The 24,430-nt window shown below is 62.9% G+C and overlaps 2 protein-coding genes across 6 annotated transcripts; both read left to right on the top strand.

Annotated features, from left to right (window-relative positions):
• Nucleotide 1: 1 nt before the first annotated feature.
• Nucleotides 2-11,209, top strand: ADAM8 (ADAM metallopeptidase domain 8). Of its 3 annotated transcripts, XM_027063467.2 has the most exons (25): nt 55-284; nt 1,356-1,459; nt 2,345-2,421; nt 2,506-2,584; nt 2,674-2,750; nt 3,100-3,283; nt 3,635-3,697; nt 3,790-3,858; nt 4,017-4,186; nt 4,313-4,394; nt 4,697-4,845; nt 4,928-5,105; nt 5,307-5,396; nt 5,542-5,731; nt 5,808-5,889; nt 6,149-6,311; nt 6,762-6,839; nt 7,404-7,488; nt 7,794-7,928; nt 8,063-8,174; nt 8,579-8,738; nt 9,177-9,242; nt 9,413-9,463; nt 10,211-10,291; nt 10,695-11,202. In XM_027063467.2, the coding sequence occupies exons 1-25, from the start codon at nt 242-244 to the stop codon at nt 10,743-10,745; spliced, it is 2,619 nt and encodes an 872-aa protein (XP_026919268.2). In that variant the 5' UTR covers nt 55-241; the 3' UTR covers nt 10,746-11,202. The 3 variants fall into 3 exon arrangements, with proteins under 3 accessions (XP_026919270.2, XP_026919271.2, XP_026919268.2); XM_027063469.2 differs by lacking the exon at nt 9,177-9,242 and having other exon boundaries at nt 2-284; nt 10,695-11,209; XM_027063470.2 differs by lacking the exon at nt 7,794-7,928 and having other exon boundaries at nt 2-284.
• Nucleotides 11,210-11,268: 59 nt separating this feature from the next.
• LOC106987502 (sperm flagellar protein 1-like) lies at nt 11,269-20,906 on the top strand. Of its 3 annotated transcripts, XM_027063471.2 has the most exons (7): nt 11,269-11,564; nt 12,009-12,120; nt 13,114-13,264; nt 13,614-13,680; nt 14,026-14,113; nt 14,209-14,311; nt 16,270-20,906. In XM_027063471.2, the coding sequence occupies exons 1-7, from the start codon at nt 11,423-11,425 to the stop codon at nt 16,363-16,365; spliced, it is 759 nt and encodes a 252-aa protein (XP_026919272.1). In that variant the 5' UTR covers nt 11,269-11,422; the 3' UTR covers nt 16,366-20,906. The 3 variants fall into 3 exon arrangements, with proteins under 3 accessions (XP_026919272.1, XP_053063047.1, XP_053063048.1); XM_053207072.1 differs by having other exon boundaries at nt 14,209-20,906; XM_053207073.1 differs by lacking the exon at nt 12,009-12,120 and having other exon boundaries at nt 13,149-13,264; nt 14,209-20,906.
• Nucleotides 20,907-24,430: the final 3,524 nt, after the last annotated feature.

Below are 24,430 nucleotides of genomic sequence, written 5' to 3'. Positions count from 1 at the left end.
CCCCGCAGAGGCCCAAGCCCCGCCCCTCCGGCCGTCAGAGGGGCCGATAGGCTGCGGGCCGGGGGCTGGGCTCCGGGGCGGGGGAGGTCCCTTCCAGCGCAGCGCGGCGGCCAGACCGAGTTTCGAGCGCGGGGCCGCCCCCAGTTCGCGCTGCTGTGTCCTGGACCTGGACCCCGGACCCCGGACCCCCGACCCCCTGTACGCTCCCTGTTCCCGCCCCGGACGCCTGTGTGCGTCCCCCATGCGCCGCCTCGGACTCCCGCTGTTCGCTCTGTGGCTGCAAGGTGAGTGCCAGGGCGAGGGGCTGTCCCCAGGGCGAGGGGCTGCCCCCTGGCCGTCTGCACCCCGCCGAGCTCTGGAACAGACCCAGCGGTTGGGCGCTTGGAAGGGAGCCCTCAGCTCAGAGCCCTCAGGTGACAGGCGGAAACTTCAAAAGGGAACCAGGGAGAAGTAGCTTAGGGCGTGTCGCCAGCGCTGGTCCCGCCAGCGCTGGTCCCGCCAGCGCTGGTCCCGCCAGCGCTGGTCCCGCCAGCGCTGGTCCCGCCAGCGCTGGTCCCGCCAAGGATTCAGGGCAAGGTGGAGAACCCCATGGCTCCCTACCCACCCCGGGGCCTTGGGGTGAGTGCCCACTCCCACCTGGACTCCCCAGCGTGGCAAGGAAGGGAGGACCGAGGAGCAATGGCCTGGGGCCGGGTATAGGTGGTAGTCTACCCCGCCCCCCCCCCCCAGGGGACCCACCTCTGGTGTGGGGAGAAGCCAAGTGTGCTACTGGCCCCAGCCCTCACCGCTGCTCCTGGGAGCTCTCTGGGCTGGGGTGTGGTGCTGTCCCAGCCCCAGGCTGGAGGGGGTCACTTCTCTGGCAGACAGGGCCCCTTTCTTCAGGAGGTTTGCGAGATAACAGTTATGGAAACACTTGGCCTAACACTTTGAGAGAGACACAGAAAAGGGTGTGCAGGTGCTCCAATTCTGGGCCTCACCCCCACTCTCTGGGCTGTTTGTCGTCGGATACCTGGGAGCTTCTAGATCTGGGCTGGGTGAATGGCCTGCCAGGCAGGCCGGTGGGCTCCCCAGTTAGGCGCAATTATGGGAGACATTGAGATGGCAAGGAGGGCCCTTGTGCGCCCTTGGACCCAAGGGAGGGGAGGGGACGTCTAGGTCAGCCCTGGGCTCTGAGGGAGGAGCTGTCCTGGCAGCCAGGGCAGGGTCCTGTGGCCTCTGAACCCAGAACCTGACACCTGGGCCTTGGGCAGCAGAACTGGGTCTCCAAATCTCTGGTCCCTGTGCTGTTAGAGGACTCCCCCAGAGGCAGAGATACAGACCCACCACAGGCCTGCTGACCCCCTTCTCTCCCACAGTGGCCGTCCCCAGTGTCCCCCTGCCCCATGTGGAACAGTACGAGGTGGTGTGGCCCCAACGTCTGCCACGACCCCGTGCTCGCCGAGCCCTGCCCTCCCACTCGGTAAGTCTCAGCCAGGGAAGCTGGCCTGGGGTCCCTCCTGTAGTTCCCAGTGGGCCCAGCCAGTTATGAAGAGGCAGCCTGTGGGGCTGAGGGCCAGGCGGGCTTCTGAGAGGGCTCACAGCCCTCCTGGGCTGCCTGGACTGCCTCCACCCCCAGGCCTCACCTTCCTACTTCCTGCCTCGCCCTGCCCTCTAGTGGGTGGGGGTGCCTTTCAGGAACCCTGCTGGCCCTGGCCATGTCCCAGTTTCACTCAAGGGCTGGATCCTCAAATCCCTCCTAGGCTAGAGAGGATGGCTCACCAGAGGCGTGTTTATGGTGACGCACCTTTGTGAGGCATCTGGGGCTGGCCTGGGGTTCCCCAAGGCTGCCTGGGGGCATTCTTAAAATCCACGTGGGTGTGCCTGTGAGTGTGGAGACCGCCCTCTCCTGACCTCAGTATCCGGGAAAAGCCTTCCCCCACCCTGGGCCCTCATCCCACCCTGGGGGCAGTACACCCTGGGGGCGGTTCCAAGGTCAGCGAGGTCAGCGGGGCCGGGGCTCTCCCCTGGGGTGCCCCCTCATGGGCCCTGCCCCCACCTCCTCTGCTGCAGTGGTTCTAAGGGCAGCCTGGCAGGGCCATGTCTCTGTCTCCCCTCCCCCTGCTTCCTGGGGAAGGGGATCCCAGTCATTACCCTTGTGTGGACCGATGGGGAAAATGAGATCTAGAGCCCCAACCTCGTAATACCGGCCTGACTCTGAATGACCCCGAGGCCTCCTCTGAGGGTCTTTCAGGTTTCAGAGTACTCCGGACTTGGGCAGCATCCCCACCCAGCCGAGCTCCACTGCCCCCAGGTTTGAGGTGGGGTACTCCCCTCACCCTGGACCCCTCCCTCTCCCCTGCCTCAGGACCAGTACCCGGAGAGTGTGAGCTATGTCCTTGGGGCCCAAGGGCACAACTTCACCCTGCACTTGCGGAAGAACAGGTAAGTGGAGGCCGGGCCTGCAGGGTCTCAGCACGCCCACGCCGGTCCCACCCATGCCCCCAGCACCTGGTGGCTCTTTTCCAGGGAGCTGGTGGGCTCGGGCTACACGGAGACCTACAGCACGGCCAATGGCTCCCAAGTGGCGGAGCAGCCACAGAGGCAGGTACAGGCCCCTGGGCGGCGCCCCCCAAGGACGGTGGTGGGCAGAGGGAGCACAGGGCTGTGCACCACTTACCCTCCCATCTCCTGCAGGATCACTGCTTCTACCAGGGCCACGTGGAGGGGCACGAGCATTCTGCCGCCAGCCTCAGCACCTGTGCCGGCCTCAGGTGGGTGGGCATTGCACACCCGGGGGGGGAGGGGGTGTCAGCACATCAGTGCCTCAGCCCTCCCCCACATGCCCCAGGGAGGTAAACCGAGGCCAAGGAAAGCGGGGCTTCACATGGCAGCCTTTCTGCACACGGGTGTCTGTCCTGTTAGAAGTCACGGGTCCCCTAGGCTACGCAGCTCTCCTAGGGCTGTGGGTGCTGTCCCCAGTGTACCACTTCCCTGGGGGGCCTGTGTCCTCGGGCACCAGAAGGAGGCCTTCTGTCCTGCAAGGGTTTGTCCTCCCCAGATGGGCATGGGGTGGGGGGGAATGTGCTAATTTGGAACCTGCTGGCTTCCTTCCACCCTCAGGGGCTTTTTCCGGGCTGGCTCGACTGTCCACCTGATTGAGCCCCTGGATGGGGCCAGTGAAGAGGGGCGGCATGCGCTGTACCAGGCAGAGCACCTGCAGCAGAAGGCCGGGACCTGCGGGGTCAGCGATTCCAGCTTGGAGAAGGCCTTGGGGCCTCGGATCTCAGCAGCCTTCAGGCCCCGGGTGAGCGGGCGCCCCCCCCCCCCCCACCAGCTTCATCATCTCCTGTCTGCTGGGGCTGTGCGTCCCCTAGACTGCAGTGTGGTCAGCTGAAGCTGAGTGAGGGTTCTGTCCACCATCCCCGTAGTCAGGGTGTCTCCAAGCAGTCCCCGTGGCCAGTGGGCCTGGACCTGGCTCCACCAGCAGCTGCAGAGATAGCTCTGGTCTGCACTGGAGCCTCCTGGACGGTCCCCCCAGGAGTGAGCAGGGGGCGGTGCCAGCTCCAGGTCCCTGGGACAGGGTCGGTATGTGAAGACTGGGCCTAGGTCAGCAGGGCGGTGGCTGGGGCGGCTGACCAGCTTCTTGTGCCCCCAGAACTGGCTGCTGCCCCGGGAAACCCGCTACGTGGAGCTGTACGTGGTCACGGACAGTACAGAGGTAGTGCGGGGTGGGGCGCGGGGGCGGGGGCTGGGGCAGGGGCTGGGGCAGGCCCATGGGCTGCGTGCACCTGACGGTCTGCCGTCCTTCAGTTCCAGCTATTGGGGAGCAGAGAGGCTGTACGCAGGCGGGTGCTGGAGGTGGTGAACCATGTGGACAAGGTGGGGGCCGCTCCCTCCCAGCTCAGTAGAAACCCTGGTTGTAGAGATGGGGGGGCACGGCCAGCAGGTGGGACCATGGGCTAGGTGAGCAGGGAGTGGCCTCTGTGTCTTTGGCCCTTGCTGTCCCTGAGCTCGACCAAGGGGTTCTCTGCCCGAAGCTTTATCAGGAGCTCAATGTCCGTGTGGTCCTGGTGGGCCTGGAGATCTGGAACCACAGGGACGGGATTCACGTGAGCTCCCACGCCAACACCACACTGGAGAACTTCCTCACCTGGCGGGCGCAGAAACTGACGGGGCGTTACCAGCACGACAACGCACAGCTGATCACGTATGTGGGCAGTGGACGCAGAGAGCTGGGCCCTTGCAGCCAGGGAGGGCTGTGTGAGAACGAGAGGCACGCGGGAGGGAGGCAGCTTTCAGGGCATCCACGTCCACGCACGCCTCTTGTTTCCAGAGGGGTCGACTTCACCGGGACCACCGTGGGACTGGCCAAGGTGTCGTCCATGTGCTCCCGGGGCTCAGGGGCTGTGAACCAGGTGTGCAGGGAATCTGGCCTAGGCTTGCTGGCTTCTGGGTGGGGAGCCCGGTTCAGAGCTGGAGCAGAGTGCATGAAGGGGAGCCCCGAGGACCTAGGTCCACATGCTCGTCCCCGAGCCATCCACATGGGCTGGAACACCTGGATGGCCACCTACCCTGGAGGATGCGTTGAAGCTTTAAGAAGCCTGGTTGGCAGGAGGCCGCGCCCAGCACCCAGCCTTACCTGGGGCAGTGGGGGTGGGGCGCGGGCAGGGGTGGAGGTGGTGCAGGCAGCACCAGCCAGCACAGCCTCTCCCTGTAGGACCACCACCAGAACCCCATCGGTGTGGCGTCCACCATGGCCCATGAGATGGGCCACAACCTGGGCATGGCCCATGACGAGAACATTCAAGGCTGCTACTGTCCCGTGCCGCGGGAAGGTGGCGGCTGCGTCATGGCGGCCAGCATCGGGTGAGGCCCAGGTCTGCCGGCGGAGCGGGGTGTCCCAGTGCCCCCCCCCGCACCCCCTGACAGAGTCACCCCCCTCCCCCAGCGTCAAGTTCCCCAGAATGTTCAGCCAGTGCAGCCGTGCCGACCTGGAGCTGTTTGTGGAGAAGCCCCGGACGGGCTGCCTGGACAACGCCCCAGACCCTGGCCGGCTGGTGGGCGACCCCGTGTGTGGGAACTGGTTCGTGGAACGTGGGGAGCAGTGTGACTGCGGCCCACCCCAGGTACACAGGCCCCCGTCTCCGTCCTGCAAGCGGGGGCGTCCACGCCTGACCCACCAGGTGCCCTGCGCGCCACAGCCACACGGCAGAAAACGCTCCTGTTCGCCGACACCCGTCACCACCCTCAGGGGCTGCTGGGGAGGGGGTCCTGGGGTCCACCTGGAGCCCGCTCTGACCTTTGCTGTGTCCGGCCCTGCCCTCCAGGACTGTCGGAACCCTTGCTGTAACGCCACCACCTGCCGGCTGGCCCACGGGGCCGAGTGCGCACAGGGCGCCTGCTGCCGGGAGTGCAGGGTGAGTGCGACACCTCCCGCCCCAGCCCGGCTGTGCCCGCAGGTCAGCGGGTGGGAAGGGCCCCGGGTACGTGCCTGCCAGCGCGGGAGGCACGGGTCTGTTTGCGGGCCTCTGTTCCCCAGGTGAGCTCTGCTCTTCCGGGCAGGTGACACCCGCCGGTGAGCTGTGCCGTCACCCAAAGGACGCATGTGACCTTGAGGAGCACTGTGACGGCCAGCAGCCGGGGTGCCCAGAGGACGCCTTCCAGGAGAACGGCACACCCTGCCCGGGGGGCTACTGCTACAACGGAGCCTGCCCCACGCTGGCCCAGAGGTGCCAGGACCTGTGGGGGCCAGGTGAGGCAGGGGCCCCCAGGCCCACGGGCAGCCGCGGGTCCTGAGCGGGAGGACTGACCTCCTCCTGCCCCCACAGGCTCATGGGCTGCCGTGGAAACATGCTACACCTACAGCATCTCGCCCGACTGTAGGGGTAGGATCCCCCTTGGCTCCAGCAGGTGAGCGGTTGTAGCCTGACTGCCCTGGGTCCGGGACCACGGGATGTCCCTGTAAGCAGGGCTGCCCGGGGACCGAGTCAGGGGGTTCTCCAGGGGGCCCAGCCTGCCTTTCGGTGGAGTACCCATCAGTGGACCCCACAGCCTGTCCAAGGGTTCTGGACCTCGTTTCCCGCAGCTCCCCCGGTCCTCCTAAGGGGGGTGGGGTCAGCACGCACCAGACAGGAGACCCAGCAGAGCATGGCATGTTCCTCTTGCACAGGGTCAACAGGTGTGGCGTCCTGTACTGTGAGGGGGGACAGAAACCCCCAGAGCAGAGCTCCTGCACCCTCACCTCCTCCTCGGCTGCTTGCCAGGCCCTCGTCCTGGAGGAAGGTGTTGGCTACGAGCCAGTGCCCGAAGGCACCAAGTGTGGCGAGGAGAGGGTGAGCGCCCAGAGCCCCCCGACCCCATTTGCTGGAGGGCACATCAGCTGGCTGCAGCTTTTAGGGGATTTTGAGGGCTGTGAGCCCGGACATGTCCCACATGGCAGTCAGGCTGCTGGACCCACAGGTCCTAAACTTGTGACCCAAGGACTGTGCACAGGGACTCTGTCTTTTGTTCATGTGGTTTGTTCACCTTTCTCTTGGGCAAGTCCCCCCAAGGCACCCACCGCACCCCTAGAAGGGTGGGGCCAGTCCTCTGGCCCTGGTGGGCTGGCCGGCCAGCTGGCAGAGGGCATTTACACCAAGCCTGGATGCCGGGACCACAGCCAATCTCCCCCAAAGCTCACCGGGCAGGCTGTGGGGCAGCTTCAGCCGACGTTAGAAGTTGGGGTGCAGGGGCTTGAAGCAGCCCTAGAATGGCTGCCCGAGGAGACACTCCCTGCCCTCCAGATTTGCTGGAAAGGACGCTGCGAGCACCTGCAAGTTTACAGATCCAGAAACTGCTCCGCCCAGTGCAACAACCATGGGGTACGTGAGTCCACGGGACATCCCGCCACCTGCCTTTTGGGGCTGAAGGAGACTGGTAGGCGGTGCTCAAGATGAGCCCAGGTGAACAGGGGACAGGGCCAGTGCCCGGGGGGCGGTGCCAGCAGCTGAGGGACTGAGCTGGTGGGGATCTGGGCGTCCCATGTGAGCACTGAGGCCCAGGGCAGTCGTGCTGGGGAACCTGTGGGCTGCTTGTGGTTGAAATGACCCGCTGTGAAATGCGGCTACTGTGGTCAGTTCTCAGTAACCTGTGTGGTGATGCCGGGACCCAGAGCTTGAAACAAGGGGCTGGAGCACCCCCCTCGGGGGCTCCCGTCTCAGGAAGGCCTGGGGGTGGGCCCCGAGAACGGCCCACAAGAAGCTGCCCGGCCTGCGCCTCCCGCGCATGCGGTGCTGGGAAGCAGGGCCCTCCTCTGTTGTCAGCATGTTCCCTCGGCCTTGGTCGTGGCAGCTTGTGGGTGAGCTCGGCCTGTCCTCCATCAGTGGGGGCCGCGGCAGAGCCCCTCCTGGGCCTGAGGCCTGGCCCTGACCCCCACTCACCCCCAGGTGTGCAACCACAAGGATGAGTGCCAGTGCCACCCGGGCTGGGCACCACCCCACTGCACAGAGCTGCTGCCCTCCGTGCACACAGGTACGCCTGGCCGCTTTGGGGCCCGCATGCCTGTACAGCCTGACGGGGTCCAGACCACATGGGCAGGGCTGACAAGGACACCATGTGCCCACAGGTCCCTCCGGGCATTGTTCGATTCAACCCCATGCTTTCTGGCCCCACAGGTCTGGGCCTGTGTGGCCACCTGGGCCCCAATGAGACAGACGAGAGGCCCATCCTAGAGGGAGGGCGCAGGAGCAGTGACAGGAAGCGCTAGCCCCTTTGCTGGGTCCTCAGCCCCCTTCTGAGTCTGTGGGCCCCCACTGCCACCGTGTCTTCCTCTGCAGCAACCACTGTGCGTGTAGCCAGCCACAGCACCACCCCCTCCAGGGCCTGGCCAGACCTGGCTCATGTCACTGTGGGCCCGGGGCCAGCCACCACTAAGCCCTCCAACTCATCATCTGAGAGCCTGGAGTGCTGTTGTAATGTACTGGGTCTCTGGGCTGAGGGTCCTCAGACAAGCCCTGGGCTCTAGGGAGGGTCCCAGGGTTCTGGGTTCACTGGCCCTCCCAGCCCTCACTACCCTCTTGACATCTGGCCTTGTGCACCCCTCCAGGGTCCAGGAGCCTCCTGATGGTCGTGCTGGTGCCTGCGGTGCTCCTGGTGGCTCTGGCCCTCCTGGCAGGTGCAGTCATCTACCGAAAGGCCTCGGGCCGCAACCCTTGGGGGTGAGCCTGCTCTGGGGTTGCAACACACACGTTGTCATGTGCAGGGAGACCTTCTGCTCACAGTTGGGAAATGCCCGCTGCTGTTTGAGGAAGAAGAAACATAACCCTTCCCGGAGAGGGCTTTGGGGCCTCTGCCTCTCACTAGGTGGGGGGAACAGGTGATGACCTTTGGTGACAGGTGGATGGTCTGCCCCTCTGTCCCCCCACACAACCCCTCAACCCCTGCTGGCACCAGAACACGTGGGATGACGTGGGCTTGCAGAAGCCGGCCCGTACCAGCCAGGGTCCGAGCTGCCGTGGGACCTCACCCCATTTTGCTGGGTGCAGGACATGCCAGGAGCCCCTGGGTCCCTGGGTCAGACCCTGAGGCCAGGACACAGTGACCAGTCTTGCTTTCTCCCCAGGACTGCAGCACCCAAGACCGCCATTGGGCTCTCCAACCCCCTGTTCCACGAGGGGCGCGGTGTGCCAGCCAAGGGTGGGGCTCCGGGCCCCCCCCACCACCCCAGCCAGCCCGCCAGGCCCGCGGTCCCCAGGGCGACCCCCAAGCAGCCGCCCCCTGCTGTAAGCACTGCATCCCACTGTCCCCGATGGGCTTTGGAGGCCTCCCCATCCCTCACAACAGGGCTTAGAGCTGGCCTGCAGAGCAGAGGCAGGCTTTAGGGCCTGCAGTCTGAGAACCTACGTGAGCCAGTGACAGAACTGGAGCTTGAACTTGAACCTGAGACTCTTGGCCTCTGTACGGTCAGTCAGAAGGTGTTAAGGCCCAGATCCCCTCCGTTGCTGTCCACCCCCTCCGAGCCCCCTACAAGGCTGAGGAAAGGGAGCATGGGAGGCACAGCCGGGCTCAGGCCTTGCTGGGCAGCGGGGTGAGGGAGAGCCCTCCACGCACACTTTATTCTTGCTCTGGGAGGGGCGGGAACCTTGGGTCCTGCGCTGGGAGCGCAGCTGGAGGCAGGCAGCCCTCCTGTGAGACCCAGGCTACCTGTCCGTTCCCTACAGCCTCCAGCTGCCACGTCCAAACCCCCCCCCACAGTTCCTGTGTATACCTGGCCGCCCCCAGACCAGGTGAGCAGCGGTGGGCCCGAGCAGCCAGGCCATCTGGGGACTGGATCTGGTGGGCGGGGATCTCAGGAGGGCTGATGGCCCAGCCCGGAGGGACAGCACAAGTGCTAGACCTGGGGCCTAGGTGGGCCGAGCTCAGGCCTAGTCTGATCGCTGCCCCTCCTTCCCACCAGCTCAGACCTGCTCCGCCTGCCAAGCCCCTCCCTGAACTGAAGCCCAAGCAGGTGAGAGCCTCCCCCAGCTACACCTGTGCCCCTCGCTGGTGGCAGGGGCTCCGTGGCCAGTGTCTGCGGTTTCTCTGCGTAAAGCCCTTGGCGTCCCTTTGGAGCTGATGTCTGGAGATGCTCTGAGATACATAGTCGATTACTCCTTCCACTGTGACCCCCGTGTCTGTGTCTGTCCGTGGGCCTGCCAGCAGCAACCATTACTGTGGCGTTTGCTTAATGGAGATCCTTTCTCTTTGTAACTTTTTAAACTAACTTTAGACTTAGAGTAAAGCTGCAAAAATAGCCTCAGGAGGGACTTTGACAGGAAAACGGGGACAGTTGGGACAGAAAGGTTTCTGGCCAAGGAGTGGTGATTGGGAACGGCACACCCAGGGTCTCTCCTGGGGATGGGTGACCAGTGCCCACCCCTACCTCCCCGGGCCTCCTCCTGAACCTGACCAGCACACAGATGCAAGTTTTAGTGAATTCTTGGCTTTTGAACTTCCCAAGACCCACTTTCTGGCAACTTAAGAGCTTTTCTTGGGAAACACTGGGCTGGGAGGGGTGGGGGCAGGGATGTCGAGGGAGAGGGGGAGGTGGTGATGGGCCCAGGAATGGGGTTCTGCCACGTTTGGGCTTCATGCTGCCCACGGTGGCAGCCACGGGTTGGGGGCACTCTGCAAGGTGCACAGGAGCAGGGCAGACCTGGGGAGCTTTGCACCCAGGGGCTGTCAGATGGTGTCCACCGTCTGCTGTGTCCTCCAGGTTGTCAAGCCGATCTTCCCACCCTCGATGCCACCGGTCAAGCCTGGGGCTGGAGGAGCCCATCCTGGACCGCTGCCACAGGTGAGCCTCTCACACCCAGGGCTCTGGGTAGCAGGGTGAGCATCTCCCCCACCGCACTGCCCTGACACTGTCCCGACGCTGTCCCTGTCCGAGGAAAGGAAAAGTTAGGGGCCGTAGATATAACATCCACTTTATACTCGGTCAGAGGGCTTTTCCCTGACCACCACTCCTACTGGCCGCGAGTCTGCCTTTTCTTCCTGTTAGTACAAGTGAGAAGTCTAACCGCTACAAGACGCCAGCTGTCGGTCTTATGGCTTGCGGCCCTCACTGCTGTCACTGCACGGGAGCCACTGCATGTTGCATGAGCCGAGACCTGCATCTTAAATGTGAAAGGAAGTGAGATTAATTTGTGCTCCTGGCGAAGCTGGTGGATTTCGGCATCGGTTCTTTTTCCTCCTCCCAGAGCGTAGTCGGTCCCAAGGCTGCTCTGAAGCCACCGGTGCAGCGAAGGTGACTCGGGTGCCAGGCCCCGGCCGCAGCGGGGCAGATGTCCTTCATGTTGAAGGGACCGGGCCTGCCCCGCTCTCTGTCCCAGGGGCCGGGTCGCTGTGAGAACTGCTAACTGGGCGGGACTCGCTCTCCACCCCCACCCCCACCCCGCCCGCCGTGCCCCCTGCCCGGATCCTCGCGCTTCCCCCACCCCCACCTCCGGGCTCCCTGCCCTCCGCCCTCGCCCTCGGAGGGGCCGGGTCCGCTGTGAGAAGTGCTAACGGAGTTGGCAGGGCCGGGACCCCGAGAGGCACCTGCGGCCCCCGCTGCTGCTCTGGAGGCCCCTGGCGCGCCTGCAACCGAAACCGCAAGGATAAGTGTGTATTTTATGACAGTTATTGATCAAGTTCTCAATGACGTGAGATTCCTATTAAATCGATGAAAGAGTGTGTGCTCAATAACGTGGAATTCAACTGATAACACGTAAGGGCCCTGTGCTTGTTAAAATAAAATGAACACTGGAAACGGAAAACGCCAAAATTCTACCTTTTCTCCCACCCAGACTTCAGCCGGAAGTCCGCCGCCCCCAGGGTACCGGCCGGGGGGGCGTGGCTGGCGACCCCCACGGCCCTCCCCTTCCGGCCCCAGGCCCCTCCTGGGCGCCGTCTCCCGGCAACCGCCCCAACAGCCGGTCCCGCAGCCATGCTGGGCGCAGCCGGGCAGACCCCGCGGGCCTCGCCACCGCCGCTGCCGCCCGGCGCCCTCCGCGGCCTCTGCGCCTGGCTGGACGGGCTCCCGCTCAGCCGTCCCAAGCGCCACCTGGCCCGGGACTTCAGCGACGGCGGTGAGGGCCGGGGAGAAGCCGGGGACAGCCGGGTGTGCCTGGCCGGCCGTCAGCAGGCTCCCCGAAAGGAAGGAAGACACCAGAGCGGGGGGCGTGACGGGCGCCGTGGAAGGGGGGGGCAGGACGGCTGCACTGCCGGCCCCTGGAGGAGGATGAATGTGGCCGAGAGGGGCCGCCTTTTGGGGGGAGGTCCCCTCGCCTTTCAGCATTCCTGGGGGAGGATGGGGGCAGCCTCAGGGTTCCCTCCAGCAGCTCCTCCGACCTCAGGCCGGCTCCTAGCCCGCCCCCCTGGGGCACCCACACCCTGCTCCGGAGGCCCCTGTGACCGCTCCCCCAGGTCGAGGGCCCTCCCCGGTTCTCCTGCCATGGGAGACGGATGTGTAAGGAAAGGAGGGGCGCTAAGCTCTTCAGGCCAGCCCACCTTGCACCCCCTGCCCCCTCCAGTGATGCTGGCAGAGATTGTGAAGCACTTCCGCCCCCAGCTTGTGGACCTGCATAACTATGTCCCCACCTGCAACACTGACCAGAAACTCAGCAACTGGAGCATCCTCAACAGGCAGGCTTCCCACCTCCCTGCCTGTCCCGTCGGAGCCCCCGCGCCCTGCTCTGCGAGGGCCCTCCCCTCAAGGCTGGCCTGGGTGGGCCGCCTCTCCCCTACCCTCCTGGGCTCTGGGACAAGCTCTCAGCACAGACTCTCAGGGGCTTCCGGCCAAGAGGACTTGGCCGGCACCAGTCAGCTTGAGAGCCACTCAGCAGGGCGTCAGTCAGGCTCGTGCTGACCACACCTCTCACTTCCTGACTCCGCAGAAATTGCGGGTGGACGGCTGGCTCTGCTCCAGGCACTGGAGACACTGAAGTGAATGGGCCCCTGTCTCCATGGGGCTGGCAGTACAGTGGGGAGACAGATAAATAAGGAGATGGAACCAGCATCAGTTGTAACGAGTGATATGAAGGACCAGGACCCTGAGAAAATGAGAGCAGAGTGAGGTGTGGGTGACCTAGGGGTGCAGTGGGGAGCAGGCTGCAGAGTCCCTTAGCCCCTGAGGCTGGACGGGGAGGGGAGCTCAGGCTTCCCCGGAGACTCTGGAGGGACTCTGGAGGCCAAGGCCACCACCTGGCTCAGACCTGGCTCAGAGCCTGGAGGGCTAGAGGGAGCACAGGGCTGAGACCTGGGCAGATTCTGCTGGGATGGGGAGGCAGGGAGAGGCCGCTGCTCAACTCCAGGGACACAAGAGGTCGGTGGCTCTAGCAGTGTGTATCACGTCCCAATTCTGAGCACCTTGGAGGGGAACCAGCAGGACCTCCTCACGGGACCAGGGGGCACTCAGCCCAGAAGGCCAGCCCTGCTGCGAGGCCCAGGCTGGGACACACCTGGCCTGACTGCTCTGGTCCCAGAGGGGACAGCTGGGGACAAGATGGCTGCTGGACTCCTCTGGGTGCAAGGCAAGAAGGGGCTCTGGTCCCAGCCTCTCCCCTCTGAGGAAAGCCAGATCCCCTGCCTGGCCCTACAGGTGCAACCCTGAGGGCTGTGGCCCCACTTCCTTCGCAGGAAAGTCTTTCACAAGCTGCGTTTGTGGGTCTCAGAGACGGATATCCGAAAGGTGGTGGCCAACACGCCGGGAGCCATCGAGCCCATCTTGTGTGCAGTGAGAGAAAAAGTGGCGGATGGTGCTGCCCACCAGTGCCTGCTTGACCCAGCCGTACGTGTTGGTACCTTTGTATGGTCTCCGACCCTGCTGTGTTTGTCGTGCTGGGATGTGACCCAGTTATCTGTCATGATAGTAAAATCAGGAACCAGGTGGTGATGAAGGCCCTGGTCCCCACGGCCCTGGCCTGCAGACCACAGATACCTGCAACCCTCTGGAGCCCTCAGGCCTCTTCCAGCCTCACCCACTAGGGCCATGATAACTCCCTGTGCAGAATCTCTCCCGCCCAGGCCAGCCCAGCCCGGGCTCTCTCCACTCCTGTTTGCCACCCCCGACCCCCAGTCTGAACAAGGTCAGCCTCTCCTCGGCCTGCCCTTACCATAGACCTTTAAAATGTTTGCAGGGCCCAGGACCCTCTGGCGGGATTGCTGACAGACCACGGGCAGAGCTCACCGCCTCTCCGCACACTGGTAGTATTCCACATCCCCAGATTCGGAGAACTGAGGCCCATCAGAGCCTTCCACGAAGGGCTGCGTCAGAGATGCGTTCACACTCCGGGAGGGCAGGGGCATCCTTGCTCCCAACGCCCCCCAGGCTGCAGCTTCCCAAGGGGGCCCGCAGCCCTGTCTACACCCCACTCAGGTGCCGTGCCGTTCAGGGACATCCAGGCTGCATCTGGCTGAACTAGGCCAGACCGTGCCTGCATGGTGCCCTCTGGGGCTCAGTGCCCTGCCCCCACCCCACGTGCTGCCATGGGGCAGGATCTTCTGGAGGAAGGGGGGCGGACCCCAGATAAACATCTGCTTACCCCTTAGGCTTGCCGGGCCCCACGGCGCCCTCCAGTGCGAAGACCCCACAGAGTCCGAGGACTCCAGAGAAAACAGGCCGCTGTGTGTGCACGGGGTAGGCCCCTGTCTCTTGACCTGTCTGCTGTTCCACCTTTACCCCACCCCCCCACCCCCAGCCTGTGGGTTAAAGGCTGGGTGTTTGCCTTCTAGTTGGGACCCAGCTGGTGGACCCTGGGGGCACCTGGACTCCAGAGTGCAGCAACTACTGGAGGAAAAGGAGCAGGCACTGGCCCTCCTGCAGGAGATGGTCAAGGTACAGGGACCTGGGTGCCCCACGATGCCCAGATACCCCCCAGGAAGGGGAGGGACTGGTTGTAAGCGTTCTAGGGAGGTGCTGCCCCCACCCCCGCCTTCTTGAAACTTGGACTCAGTGTGAAGTTTGGCAGTGCTGGGAGAACGTGCATGTAGTTTTATTGTCTAGAAAACAGCTTAATTATGGAACGTTCCAAACATACCCAGAAGCGCAGAGGAGTATGGTGGACCTCCAGCCCCCTATGACTTGCCACCCAGCCCTGCCGGTCACCAGCCCTCAGAGCCCACAGGGTGCCACCACCCAGTCACAGGTGCCACCACCCAGAAGTGCTGGATCGCAGGCCCAGGGTCTGGGGGCACTGAGTCAGGTAGTAGGGCTGAGTCAATGCAGGGCTGGTGGGAGGTGTGCAGGCCGCCCCAGTCGGGTCTCAGCGTGAAAGGGGCTGTCAAGAGTTGTGAAGACAGCGCAGTTCCCTAGCGGATGCCCAAATGTTGATGTTGATGAGCTGTTTTCTTGAGGAAGCAGGAAGGTGATATCATCGTGCGGTTTGAGTTTGCCAAAGGGCAGCAGAGAGGGAAGTGATAAGCAGAAATGAAGCTGCTGCCGCGGTGAGGTCACCCTCGTGCCCACACCCATGGCAATGGGTGGCAATGGTGGATCCTGACTGCCGCGCTGTAGGGCGCCTGGAGGGAAGGTGGTTGCACTCGGCACGGTTGGACGCTGTCCCCGTGAGAGAGAGTAGACTCGGGGTGGGGGGTGCGGGGGGTCCTGGGAGCGGCAGCTGTGGGGCCGGCAGGAGCCCCCCGTGTCAGCTGGAGCAGGACGTCCGTCACAGCGGACTGCGCTAGTCCGCGTGTGGCCCGGTGTTGGCGTGGGGCCACCGTGGCCAGCCGCAGGGGATGATGGCGTGCCGCGGCGTGCCGGCCCACGCTGTCCAGTGAGCAGGGAAGGGACTCGTCGGCTGAGACGCCAGCTGCCCGCCTTGACCGGCTGGAGCCATCTGTCCTTAGTTGGGGCATGGGCTGTCACGCCGTTGACCTCACTTTGGAGTTGGGGGGCAGACACGGGTTTTCACGTCCGGCTATTTCCTTTTTCTGGGCTGCTCGGGCAGGGTCTGTGCTTCCAGCAGGGAAGGTCTGTGATGTGGCTCGAGAGGGCACCCCAGGCAGGACAGCCTGGGGAGGGGGTGTGGAGCCTGGTGCTTCCTCCTGCACGAACACGCGCCCGAGAACGTTTTCTTGGCGATTTCTTGTTTTTTCAACTTATTTATGTTTTAAGTTTTATTTATTTAAGTAACTCTGCACCCAGTGTGGGGCTCAAACTCATGAACCTGAGATCAAGAGTCACCTGTTCTTCTGAGTGAGCCAGCCAGTCACCCTTAGGCTCTTAACATGTATTTATTTATTTATTTATTTATTTATTTATTTATTTATTTATGAGAGAGAGAGCGCACAAGGAGAGGGGGGCAGGACACAGGATCCAAAGCGGGCTCTGCGCTGACAGCAGCGAGCCCCACGTGGGGCTCGAACTTATGAACCGTGAGATCATGACCTGAGCTGAAGGCAGAGCTCAGCCGGCGGAGCCCCTCAGGTGCCCCTGGCTGTTAACTTGTAGAAATAAACGTTGCACATGCTCCCCAGATGCAGTGCATATATTCGGTCAACATTAATTCCGCAAGCATGCCCTGAAAACCTGCCAGGGGACCAGGCAAGGCTTTTCCGTTTGCAGAGGGGACAGGCTGGGGGGCTCCAAGAGGCCTTGCCAGCTCTGGCCAGCCGGGAGCCAGGAGTGCTCCAGAAAGGGTGAGGCAGGAAAACCAGCCCCTCCCATAACCACCCCCCTTCTTCTCACGTCCCGCCCTCCCTCATGCTGTTGCTACTGCTGGGAGCCCCCGAACGCTTGGCCACCCAGCTCTGGCACCCAGCGTGCTGCTTTCGGAGACGTGTGCTTTCCTGAAGATTTTGCAGATGAAGGTGGTCAGGCTGGAGCACCTGGTAAAGCTGAAGGACCAGCGGATCGGAGAGCTGACGAGAGCTGGGGGCGAGCCCCAGTGACCAAGAGTGGCAGCGGAGAAAGGCTCCTCCGAGAGGCTCGAGGGGCCACCCCTCCCAAGTCCACTAGACCTTGAACTTGAGCCCACACAGAACTCCCCCAGACCAGGGGTCCTTCTGCTTGTGGCTGTGCGCTGTCCAGCAGGCGCAGGGCGGGGACACCCATGTACAGAGTGCTTCAGGGGGCCTCGGTGTGTGGACGTCCACGCAGTGGAGGCCGGGGGTTCCAGCCCACCCCAGAGACCTGTTTGGATATGAAGACCTGGTCTCGTTCCCTTGAGCCCCTGAGGTGTCCTGTCCTCATTGTGTCTGTGAACACAGAAAGTTCCGGTCTGTAGGGTGTTGCGTTGGTGTAGTGGCAGGGGAGGGGGGTGGCTGGGCCAGCCAGCAACATCCTGTGTCAGCCAAACCCAAGTCTCATGGAAGATTCTGGATCCTGTAGAAACAGCACACTGGGAAGTGTGTCCCTGGGTTCAGTCCTTTTTCTCCACGAAGGGAGCACGTGAGTGTCGGGAAGGGCCATCCGAGCCGCTGTGCAGGCACTGGGTCGGGGTGCCTTGCAGAGACCCCCAGATGGACCGACCGGTTTCTGCACTTTGCTTGGGAGAGTTTGGGGGTCAGGGTGGAGCTGGAACTTGACCCAGCATCGCTGTGGCCTTCTCCCCATGGGATAGACCCGCTTCCTCCACGTGGGGCCCTGTCCCTGGGTCGGGGACTTCAGGGCAGTACGCTGGAGGGGACAGGCAGGGGGTTGCATTGTCCCGCCGGCTTCTGGGTCCCGAGCCCCTTCGGGGACTCAGGAAGCTGCATCAAAGCCACAAACCCCTCCAGGGGTTGAGAGTCAGCAGAGCCCTGAGTCAGACAGCCCATGCCTCCCTGAGTCAGCGTGTCTCTCGGCCTCTGAAGCCACTGAAGCACGCACGCGTCAGGGCTTCAGGCTCAGAGGGTGGGTCCGAGGCTACTGTCGAGAGAACTGGGGCTAAACTGCTTAGAAGCACAACTGAGGCCAAGGATTTGCTCCCCAGCCAGGAGGCACGTGGAGACTCCTGGGTCAAGTGGTCTTGGCCAGCAACCAGGGCCCCAAGGTGGGCTGGGGCAGTGAGGGGTTGGGGGGCATACATCCAGGAGGGGAGCCATTCTGGAAGAGCCCTCCGCTGCCAGAAGGGCCTGGGAGTGGCGGTCTTGGAGGTCTCCCGTGCAGCCTGCCCCTGGAGAATGAGGGTTTGGGGGGGTCCAGGCCTCAAGTAGTAGGGCTTCTAGACCTCAGTGTGGGGGCGTTCACAGCTCAGTTTGGGGGGGGGGCTTCTGCTCAAGGGTCCAGACCCCACCACTTGTGGGCATCTGGGCTACAGATGTCACTTGCTTGTTCCTGGTGTCCGGCAGGAGCCAGAAAATCTGCCCAGAGATGGGGGCTCCCAGGGCCTGGAGCCTGAGTCAGGACGGGCCCAGGTGGCTTTAGACCCCAGGCCTGCTCCTGCCCGGGCCCCTGCGGGAGCCAGGATGTGTGTGTGGGGGGGTGCTTCTGCACTCTGCTGCTTCGAGGGGACAGCGGGGGGACTGCCGATGTGCTCCAGGGCCCAGACGTGTGCGGACACGTGCTCACTCATGAGGCTGGTCCTTTGATGAAGCAGGGCTGTGTGTGTGCCTGGTCACACCCACATGCTCACCGGTAGAGGTGGCCCCAAGGGCTCGAGACGGAGATTGGAGCCGGGGGATCGTGGCTGGAGGTGACGGTTTTGCCCTGACTGGAACCTGTCCCCCGCAGGGACCTGGGAGTGGGCCCTGAGCATCTGGTGCCTGGAGGTGGGGGCCGCTTGCAGATGAGGACCCCAAACACAGGCCCAGGTTGCTGGCCTGCAGATGGGCTTGTGGGCTGGACCTCTGCTGCAGCCTCGAGAGGGTCAGCCCCACGGCTGAGGGGAGAGGCAGGGGGCTGACCAAGGGCCAGGGGGGCACAAGGCAGGGAGACCTCTGGGTGGGGAGTGAGGGCCCCACCCTGGCTGAAGGAACAGCTCAGCCTTGTGCCACCAGCACAGGCTGAGCCACCTGAGGTGAGGGTCCGGGTTCCCAGGGGCACATCGGGCCAGATCTCTGGAGGGCCTGTGCAAGGCCCCAAGGCCACCCTCTGGCTTAGCCCAGCTCCTGGAGGGACACCCTTCCCCCACCACGTACACCCCGGACAGCAGACCTAGTGGACAGGTTGACGGGTTCCGGCAGTAGGTTCTGAGTTCCTCGCTGTGGGTGGAGCTGACTCAGGCCTGGGCCGGACAGTGATGGGGGAAGCTGTGAAGCCAGGACCTCGGGTTCCACTCGCCCCTCCAGCCTGTGTTGGATCCTGGGCTACCATGTATGGGAAGCCCTTCCCCAGCAAAGACCCCCAAACTGAAGCTCCAGTGAGGGCACCCTTGGGGGCTCCCTCTGGTTCGGCAGCACCCATGATCTCGGGTGGCTGTGATGTCACAGGACTTCCTGTGACCAGCTTGCGTCTCTTCTGTGGGGTTGGGGTGTCGTCCAAGGTACTCCACGTGGGCCCCCAGGTCTGGAGGTGGGGTGGGGGTGGAGCCCCTGCAGAGAGCAGACCACCTGTGCCCGCTCAGGCCCTCCCCGGTGAGCTTGTGGCTGGGGGAGCAGGTGCTGGAGGTGATGGGAGGTGCCATAGGCTGCAGAGCTGGGGGCTCCCTTAGGGCCTGCGCCAAGCTGATGACAAGTGAAACATGAGGGCGCCGCTGTGGGTCCCCCCACCCCATTCTGTTTCCCCAGGGCCCCTAGAGCAACCTCATGGTCAGGCCAGCACAACATAGCCCCAAGAGGCTTCTGGATCCTTCTGTGGGGAGGTAGGACCCTAGCACAGTGCCACAACTCCCTCTGAGGGTCCCCATCCCAGTTCTGGAGGCCCCCACCCAGGCCACAGGGTACTCCCCAGGGGACCACAGGGCTCTCAGGACCTGGGGTCTGAGCTGCCGGTCGGATACGGGCACACACACCTCGGGGGCTGCCGCAGAGGGCCAGCAAGATGGGACGCGGCTGTCGTGCATGGCTGTGCTGTGGGCTCCCGCCTGGGTCTGCAGCTCCGCCAGGAAGCGGAGGTGACCTGTGGCCTCACTGCCGGCTGCTCACCATGGCTCAAGGCAACGGCCTGGATGAGCCGCAACTCCAAGGAGCCGTGTGGAAAGCCTGGCCGTGACGCCTTGATGACGAAACAGGCTGTGTGATAAACGTCATGCGTGAGTGACACCAGCCAGGTGCCGTTTCCCGTGTAGCCCTAGAAAGGACCGAGCCTGGGGTAAATTTAGGACAAAACTGGAAGCCAGGTCAGCCCCACCCTGCAGCTGCTCTGTGTCTAGTTCACGGTTTCACTGCTGAAGCAGAGAGCAGAGAACCGTCCACGCCCCCACGCGCGCAGTGGCCTCCTCGAGGCCCAGACGCCATCAGGTACCAATCCTTCCAGTTATTCCTGTGTCAGGTCAGACGCACCTGACATGGAAAGTGCTAGAACCAAGTGAGTGCCCGAGAGAAGGGATCCAAGGTAACAAACGCCTTCATCTCTGTGTCCAAAGATGACGCAGAGCAAGGGGGCTTCGATGGTCTGAGTGCAGAACCTCCGGCGCGTCCCCTCTCGGGTCAGGTCCCCTCCCACAGCACCTCCCGGGGCAGCGGGTTCCGGGCCCAGAGGCGGTCCGGCTGAGCCGCTCCCCTCACCAGCCCTGGAGTCCCGCACACGCAGACCCAGGGTCTGGCCACGGGCTCCCAGCATTCCTAGTTGAGAGATTTAGGTCACTCCAGCTCTGTCCTGGAGAAACCGTGCACACCACAAACAGTCATCTGAGAACGAACAAGAAGTTTAAAAGGAGTGCCACTGGGCGCCCCCTGCCTGGACAGCAGGAGGTAGACCGCGGGAGGGCGGAGATTCGTTTGGCAGGGCTTCCTGCGTGTGTGAAATATTTCGTAACTGTTAACACTCTTAAAGGGAAACGCCTAGGATGCACAGAGGTATACGTGCGAACTGGAGGTCAGAAACCCACCGCACAGACAGCTGAGTGTGCAGCCGGGCGTCGCTGCGTGGCACTGACCCGCCCCTGCCTGGCGTCAGCCAAGATCGGGGGTGGCTTGAGTTTCCCCAGCCCACTTCCTCATTCGTAAAATGGGGAAGTGCAGGTTCCACTGGGCGGGGTGCCCCGCCACCTGCACTGCCCCACTCCCAGCCCCCATGGGCCGGCCCAGGGGTGCCCCCATGTGGTCAGTGTGGAGATCATGCCTTGCTGACGCTTAAAAATGGGCCATAGGCTGGTAGGGTTTGTAAACACCTGCAGCTCTGGGCTTTGTTGGCCTGCATGCCTGGCCTTCCCATCGCCTTCCCACGTCAGCCAGAGACCGGAGAGGAGAGGTCGCCGATGCCTGAAGGAGGTCGGTGGAGCGGGTGGTGGGAGCCCCCGTGTGGACAGATACCCCCACAGACTGCATGGCCTGCACTCCAGGGGAGCCCCCTGCCCACCCGCTGCCTTCTGCCTGCTCATGAGTGTATATTTTCATAAATTTTGAAACAATGAATCCAACTTTCTCATCCTCTTGAACACAGGGTTCGTTCCCAGATGTGTTTTTTGAGTGAGTGCCAGAGGCTGGGGAGGCACTGGACAGGGTGCTGTGGGAGACACGCCTGGACGGGGCGGGGTGGGGGGGGAGCTGCAAAGCTCCTGTTTCCTGCAAAAACCCTCTCCCTGCTGGCTCTGTTCCAGTCCAAGCCCTCCACCCGCACCCTTGTGGCTCTGGTCCTCCAGCGGCAGAGGGGGCTACAGGCAGGAAGGCGGGGGTACCAACCAGAAACAGAGCAGGGACCAGGAAATAATCAAAACAGGGCATTGCAGAGAGGGTGGCCGGGGAAGCCCACTAAGACTATAAAGAAAGTGTGGGCGTTGGTGGTTCACACAGGGGAGCAGAGGTACGGAGGCCCCGGAGAACCGGGGTCAGGGGGCTCATGACCTATAGCCTGCGGGCGAGTGGGTCACAGCTGGGCAGGCAAGAGGCTCAGCATTCTGTCAGCGTCCTTGTGACCGACCACAAGGTGTTAGGGCCTGGGGGCTGAGAGACACCTGGATGCCCCTGGTTGGACAAGGCCTGGGAAGCAGCAGCAAAGGTCTGAGCTGTCTTAAGGGAGCCAGCAGGCCCGGCTCCGAAGGAAATGTTAGCACAAGTGTCCTCAGCATCACTGATGAAGCACATTCAGAATTCCAGAAAACAGGGAAAGTGAGTGGGTGCTTTTACTAAAAGGTCATAAAGCTGTTCTCAGGCTGAATGAGAACCCCAAAGTGCAGGGCTCGCTTGGGAGGTTCAGACGTTGCACGAGCTCCTCAGGTTGTTTCTAAGCTGGAAAGTGGTTGCATGTGTGCCCTTCATAGCATTTAAGCACAGCTTTTTGCAGTGTTAAGTATTTTGTAACACTTAAAAAAGACTTTTATTTGTTTTGAGAAGGAGAGCACAGGTGCACTTGCTTGAGATGGGGAGGGGCAGAGAGAGAGAGAGAGAGAGAGAGAGAGAGGGAGACAGAGAATCCCAAGCAGGCTCCCCGCTGTCAGTGCAGAGCTCCACGCAGGGCTCGAACTCACGACCCTGAGATCATGACCTGAGCCGAAACTGAGAATCGGACGCTCAACCGACTGAGCCACCCAGATACCCCTTAAAAAACATTTTTAGGGAAAAAAACACCCAGGGATGCACAAAAGGTGTGGAAGTGTGAACTGACGATCAGAACACATTGTTGAACAATCTGCTTTCATGAAACTACCTTATAAAGTTAAACTATAAAATTTAGATCAAAGCTTTAGATAACTGCAAGCAGCCAGTTAGACCAGTTGTGATGGGCTAGAGTTGCCTAGAAATGAAAGCACGAATGAACATTTAGGAAGAGAACTTGCCGGACAGCAAGCGTCCCTGTGTGAGGCCCGAGGCTGCCTGCAGACCGCCTGAGTCTCGGGGACCCCCCCCCCCGCACCGTGAGCACCCAGGAAAGCACTGGTGCGGAGCACGGAGGCCAAGTGATGCCTGGACCCAACATGGTGACCAGGGACCGCCTCGGGGCGGCACACGGCGGTTTCTTCTCTGTGCTGCTCACGGTTTCCGTAATAGCCACGTCTTGTTCTATAACTAGGAAAAAATGAAAACGATGGTTCTGTTAAGCTCGCCTTGGAGATGCAGAAACCTGCTGCTGCTGCCGCCTCCAGTCTTCTCAGAGACTCTGCATTTTTTCTAGAAAAGAGAAAAATGCTCAAAGACCCATTAAACAAAGTGCTCAAAACGGTCAGGTGTGGACCTACTGCCCCGGGGCCCCACCCCACCAGGAAACACGGAGCCTTGGGCCAGGACGTGTTTGGTGGGGTGTCCCGGAGGGTGGTCCTGCCCCAGGGGAGAGTGGGGACCCCAGGTCCAGAACCCGGCTTGTTCTCAGAGGGTCTTCACCTCCTCCCCTCCTCCCACGCAGTGAACTAAAGGGATACCCACCTCTGTGCCCCTGACTTCATCCTTCAAGCCAGCCTAGTGGCTAAGGGGGCATGTGGGGCCCTCCCTGGACACCCTCATGGTGACAGCTGCCTGGGTGTGCCGGACCCACGCCTAGAGTCCTGGATGGACCTGGTTGGCACTGTGCCAGGTAGCCCACCCTGCCCCCTGCAGGTGGCCCATGCCAGGTGGCTGGCTGATGGGTGTTGAGCCCTCCCTGGGCTCCCGGAGGAGAGCCCACCCTTCTAGGCTGGGCCCCGGGAGAGACCAAGCAGGTGTGAGCGTACCTCCAAAAGACCACCACAACACCTGCTTCCTGCTCCTGGGGTCCCCACCCCACTCAGGAAGGGTTCACCCTCCCACAGTCTGCCTCGAACTTTCCGATGGTCCCTTACCCCTCTACCCACGTCCTGGTGGCCCTAGCCCTGGGCAGCTGCCCTGATCACTCCGTCTTCACGGCGTCCTCACGCCCCTGTTTCACCCTTCCCCCCACCCCCCACTGTGGGGAAGAAGGCAGGGGCTCTGTTCACTTGCAATTTCAGGCCCAGAGGCCTCCGAGCCCTAGTCCTCGCTGCCCCCACACGCCCTTCACCGCCCCTCCCCCCGCAGGGCCCCCAGACCCGTAGGTGCTCACATGTACTCACATGCACACCCCAAGTGTACACACGTGTGCCTGCACATGTGTAAGTGCACACTCATCCCCCCAGGCCTCTGTCCTTCCCTCCCACGGCCCATGGTCTCCTGCCCAGACTGGACTGGTCCTCTCCCCGTGACCCAGAGCCACATGGAAGAAGGCACAGGACTCCCATCCGCGTGGTCCTTACCCTGCGGCCAGGACCGACAGCCCCAGCCCCTTCCCCAGATCCAGGGGCCACTCAGCCTTTCCAGCTCCCACCCAGGCCAGGGGTCCCCGGGGAGATGGTGCCCCACAGCCCCCACCGGCCCAGCCAGGCAGTTTCTCTGTTTACAAGGAGAGCAGGAAGGGGTCTCCTGGGGAGCACCTGGAGCTGGGAGACTGTTGTGTCTGACCCTGGCTGGCCCTTGTTCCTGAACGCTAAGCTCACCCTACTCTTCTGGGCCTCGGTTTCCCCTCAGCAAAGTGGGGCCTAGGACCAAGGCCCCATAGGCCCAGCCGGAGCTAATGGAAGCAGCGAGTGGGTGGTCTGGGGCCGGGTTCCCCAGCATTTCCAGTTCCTAGCCGACCTCCCAGACTTCCGCCGAGGGGCTTTGGGTAGAGATCCTGAGCCGGAGCCTGAGGGAGGGCATTTCCCTGTGGGTCAGCTGGCCTAGGACCTGAGGAGACAATGAGAGAATGGCAGTGGCCATTACAGGGGCAGGCTGGAAGGTGGCAGGCCCCTCTTCAAGCCCGGGGGGAGAGCCCCCTTCTCAGTGGGAAAGAGGCCCCCAGCTCCCAGGTCAAGGAAATTAGTAACCGAGCTGGAGTCAAGGTGAGGAGCTGGACCTGGGCTGAGTGAGCCTGGTGTCTAGACCCAGGGGGAGGAGGTGGGAGGGGGGCGGGCCAGGTGTGTGCATGCACGTGTGCGTGTGCACATCTGTAGGACGGGCTCTGGGCTATGTG

The sequence above is a fragment of the Acinonyx jubatus genome, chromosome D2 (assembly GCF_027475565.1).
Source record: "Acinonyx jubatus isolate Ajub_Pintada_27869175 chromosome D2, VMU_Ajub_asm_v1.0, whole genome shotgun sequence".
NCBI lineage: Eukaryota > Metazoa > Chordata > Mammalia > Carnivora > Felidae > Acinonyx > Acinonyx jubatus.
The sequence above is the reverse complement of the archived record's forward strand: the minus strand, read 5'-3'. Positions and strand labels throughout refer to the sequence as shown.

Bases quoted from the DNA above. Each gene is read 5' to 3' on its own strand.
- ADAM8 (XM_027063467.2), top strand. From the start codon at position 242: ATGCGCCGCCTCGGACTCCCGCTGTTCGCTCTGTGGCTGCAAG. The intron at 2,422-2,505 runs GTAAGTGGAGGC...GCTCTTTTCCAG, and splicing joins CTGCACTTGCGGAAGAACAG to GGAGCTGGTGGGCTCGGGCT. The intron at 9,243-9,412 runs GTGAGCAGCGGT...CCTTCCCACCAG, and splicing joins CCTGGCCGCCCCCAGACCAG to CTCAGACCTGCTCCGCCTGC.
- LOC106987502 (XM_053207072.1), top strand. From the start codon at position 11,423: ATGCTGGGCGCAGCCGGGCAGACCCCGCGGGCCTCGCCACCGCCGCTG. The intron at 11,565-12,008 runs GTGAGGGCCGGG...TGCCCCCTCCAG, and splicing joins CCGGGACTTCAGCGACGGCG to TGATGCTGGCAGAGATTGTG. The intron at 13,681-14,025 runs GTAGTATTCCAC...CTTACCCCTTAG, and splicing joins CACCGCCTCTCCGCACACTG to GCTTGCCGGGCCCCACGGCG.